General features: G+C 51.8%; 1 protein-coding gene across 1 annotated transcript in view; it reads left to right on the forward strand.

Moving 5' to 3' along the window:
• The window catches only part of LOC102763898 (zinc finger protein 211), a 37,317-nt gene that overhangs the window by 23,218 nt on the left and 10,051 nt on the right, over nucleotides 1–4,048 (forward strand). Inside the window, exons 2-3 of the mRNA XM_015565698.1 lie at nucleotides 1,476–1,684; nucleotides 2,303–2,429. Coding sequence (XP_015421184.1) covers nucleotides 1,508–1,684; nucleotides 2,303–2,429 — 304 coding nt within the window. The 5' untranslated portion in view covers nucleotides 1,476–1,507. The remainder of the gene's footprint in view (nucleotides 1–1,475; nucleotides 1,685–2,302; nucleotides 2,430–4,048) is intronic.

The raw sequence follows: 4,048 nt of genomic DNA on the forward strand, positions 1-4,048 counted from the left end.
TTAAGGGTAAGGGCTACTGTTGCTAGGTGACAAGGAAGAGAGAAGGATTTGGGGACTGAAATTGAGCAGACATCAGTAGAGTTGTCTTTGAAAAGTTTGTTTGCTTTTTTTTAGGAGATAGTCTAGGGTGGCAGATGTCCCAGGGAGGTGTCTTATCAGTATTTTTACCAAGTCTGTTAACATTTCTAGAGTAAAAGTTACCAAGAGTTCAAAAGAGGCTTCTTTGAAGAGGATGGGGGAAGGAAACTTTCTACTAACTAGAGACTTCTTGATGCAAATTATCCCTGAGTTGTAAAAATCGCAGGGAGAAGGGGTATTCAAGAATGTGGTCTTGAGAGTAACTTACCTTGTATTGCAGTTTGAACAGAGGGGCTATTGAATCAGAGGACCTTTTACGTACGGGGTTTAATTAGCAAGTGCTTCTCATAAATTGTGAAAGGCCACAGCAAAGAAAATGAAAGACCTTTTCTTGTCCTTACAAATATCTGCTCCAACTTTAGAACCCAAGGCTTTATTGACCTGAAGCTTAACTACTTCTAGGAGACCAAAAAAGGGACACAGCAATATGGGGGCATTCTGTTAAGGAGGTGTGAATAATGGGTCAGAGAGAAATAAACCAGTCATAGAATTTTCTCCTCAACTGATGCTTTAAAGAAGTGGAGGGACACTGTTTTAATTACAGTGGCGACCTCTGGGAATAATTTAAATCATAGTGAAATAACAGAGGGAGTCTTCCCTTTTTATACCCTGGGGTCATTGTCATGCAGATATGGTTCCACCCTCTTCTCTGGGTTTACAGGAAGGCCCCCAGGTGTCAATGATCTGTTCTGGGGCCAGAGATAAAGACCTCCCCCTCCCCCCACTGCAACCCAACCCCCAGGCAATGCATTGTTCACAGTTTTTATGGCCCAACACACCTTGCAAGACCAGTTTCCTCCTCAGTATGATTGTCTGTTTTTTGACATTAGCTTTGTATAATGGATTCCATGGAGGCAGGATAGACCCGTTGAGACTTGAGCAACCTCTGCAAGCTACATTTGACCTGAAGGAGACACATGCCAAAGGTCATGACTAAAGAAACAATGCCTGCCATTCTGAAAGAGCAGTTCCTGAAGAAAGATATGCGAAACCAGCCACACATGTGTACGAGAAACGAAGTGGTCCCAGACATCACCTCCACTGATGGCGCTATAGGACACTTAGTGTACTTGGTGTGTTCTTGGACTATTTGATCCTAAATCCAGTCCTGGAGTCAACTGAGAAATAGGGGATTTTGGCTTTTGAGCGGATGAACTACATTACCCAGAAGTCCATGCAAGGAATGCCACCAGGCTGAGCCAATGGAGGCTCAGAAAAGGCATTTCCGTTTGGCCGCTTCTGTAGGGCGGGAGCAGGAATCCTTGTGGCGGGATTTTTGTCCTCAGGTTTTTGTCTCCGGCGGTGAGGTTTCCCTAGTAGATAGACCCACCGAGAAGGCCAGAGAGTGGTGCTCCCCGCCACACAGCCAATGGTGGGAGCCTCCAGTGGTGCTCACATCTCCCACGTGGGATTGAAGCTCGGAGTCACCACCCGGACCCACGCCAGGGCCGGGCCAGGGACCGCCATTCCTGCAGCGGCTTCTGCTCCCGCCCGGCTCAGCCCACAGAGGGCAATGGCGGCGCCCCCGCTGAGGAGACGGGCTGAGGTGAGTTCGAGTCCCCCAGGCCCTCACCGCCTCCTCACACAGACACCGGTGGACCTGGATCCGGCTGGACTACAAGCTCTCTACACGCCATATGCCAAGTTCATGGGTGAGTCCAGCGAGATCCAGTGGCATTGGAGCAGGAAAGGGGCAGAGCTGAGGGAGTGAACCTGGGGACTGAACATGGGAAGGGGATAAACATTACCCAGTGGTGAGCACATCTGGAGGAAGTGTGAGCTGATGGTCCCTGGGATCAGCTGTGGGGACTTAAAGGGGAAGCAATAAACCCACGCTTGGCTTTTTCTTGGAGGCAGGATCTAGGAGACTGCAGTGGTGTTGCTTGGCAGGAAGGCTGGGGCCCTGCAGGCATCGCCCAGACCTTAAATGGCATTGCCCTCTACCCTCCCCTCCCCCAATCCTTCCCACCCAACCCAGCTGCTCTGCTGATGGCCACTGAGTAATGGGAAGGTGATAATAGAGCAGCCTGCCCTGGCATTAGGGACTGGTGTCCACAGAAACTGGGTGCCCTGGAGGACATTGAGGGTGGGGAAGATGTGTAAGGAGTAGGATGGCAGGTTCTCAGAAAGGCAGCTCTGGTTTCAATTGTCTCCATTCTGACAGGTTGGCGTGACCTTTGAGGACATTGCCCTGTACTTCTCCAGGGAGGAATGGAGCCTCCTTGATGAGGGTCAGAGACAGCTCTACCTGAATGTGATGCTGGAGAACTTTGAACTTCTATCCTCCCTTGGTAAGACCCTCATTCGCACAGTGACCTTGACTTGGCTCTGCCATTTTCCAGGCCCCATCCTCCAGGGTGTGCTCTGTCCTCCCATGTAGACTTGGTACTGCTTCTTTTTCCAGTTTCTTAGGTAGTTGCTGTCCTGGGGAGAGTTGGTCTGTTTCCACTGCTCTTTCTATTCCTGAAGTTCCAATACTCCCGCTGTTGCTGTTCTAAATTCACAGGGAAGGACTTGTGGTTGGTAGTGTTGCAGGAAGCCTAAGGGATTCTACCTTGCTTACTAAGAAAAGAATTTTTTATATTCCTATTGGTCATATATATGTTTTTTCTGAAGAATTGTCTGTACATCTTATTCTGCTTATTAACTGTATTTTTTGGTTAAAGATTCTTTTGATTATCTTGTATATTTTATGTATTAACTAGAAGCCTGGTGGATGCATTCATGCACTGGTGAGGTCAGTTGGGCTGTCCTGAGCACTCTAGCAATCCACAATTCCGGGACCCATTGGGGGTTGTTGGACTGCTGATTTTGGCCTGATCCCCGCAGGCCAGACTGAGGGACCCCACCAGTGCACGAATCTGTGCATTGGGCCTCAAGTATGCATATAAGATCATTGGTTAATCTCTAACTGCTCTCCCTTCTTCCCTCTGACATTCATCAGTCTGTTCCATGTTTCCATGCATGTGCTTTGAGTGTCTGCTCCCTGGTTGTCAGTGCGCATCATACCTATCGGTTGAATGGTTGGGCAGTTGCTTAGGCTTTTATATATATATTAGAGGCCCATTGCACAAAAATTTGTGCACTGGGGGGGGTGTCCCTCAGCCCCATTTGTGCCCTCTTACTGTCTGGGTCCCCTCGGGAGATAATGACATGCTGACTTAGGTCCACTCCCGGGTGTCAGAGGTCAGGCCCAATCCCTAGGTGCAGCCCCTGGTCGGGCTCAGTGCAGGGCCGATTGGGGTGTTGGGGCGGCGCCTCCTGTCACACTCAAGGCAGGGTCAATGGGGAGGTTGCCGCGCCACTCCCTGTCACGCACAGCGTGGGGCTTATCAGGGGGTTGGAGTGCCGCCCCCTGTGACGCACAGAGCAGGGCCCATCAGGGGGGTTGGGGCTCCGTACCCTGTCACACAGAGCAGGGCCGATCAGGGGGTTGGGGCGCCGCCCCCTGTCACCCACAGAGCAGGACTGATCAGGGAGTTGGGCAGTTCCCCCCTGTCATGCATAGAGTAGGGCCGATAGGGGAGTTGGGGCACTGCCCCCTGTCACACAGAGTAGGGTGGATCAGGGGATTGGGGCGCTGCCCCCTGTCACCGACAGAGCAGGACCAATCAGGGGGTTGGGGCTTCTTCTCCTGTCACGAACAGAGCAGGGCGGATAGGGAGATTGTGGCCCCACCCCCTGTCATACACAGAGCCACAGGGCAAGCAGGGGGTTTGGGCGCTGCCCCCTGTCACGCTGATCCCGGCGCCAGGAGGCCTCTCGGCTCCGCTGATCCTGGTGCTGGGAGGCATATTATCCTTTTACTATATAGAATAGAGGCCTGGTGCATGGGTGGGGCTGGCTGGTTTGCCCTGAAGGGTGTCCTGGATCAGGGTGGGGGTCCCCACTGGGGTGCCTGGCCAGCCTG

Source organism: Myotis davidii, unplaced genomic scaffold, assembly GCF_000327345.1.
Source record: "Myotis davidii unplaced genomic scaffold, ASM32734v1 scaffold422, whole genome shotgun sequence".
In the NCBI taxonomy this organism is placed as follows: domain Eukaryota; kingdom Metazoa; phylum Chordata; class Mammalia; order Chiroptera; family Vespertilionidae; genus Myotis; species Myotis davidii.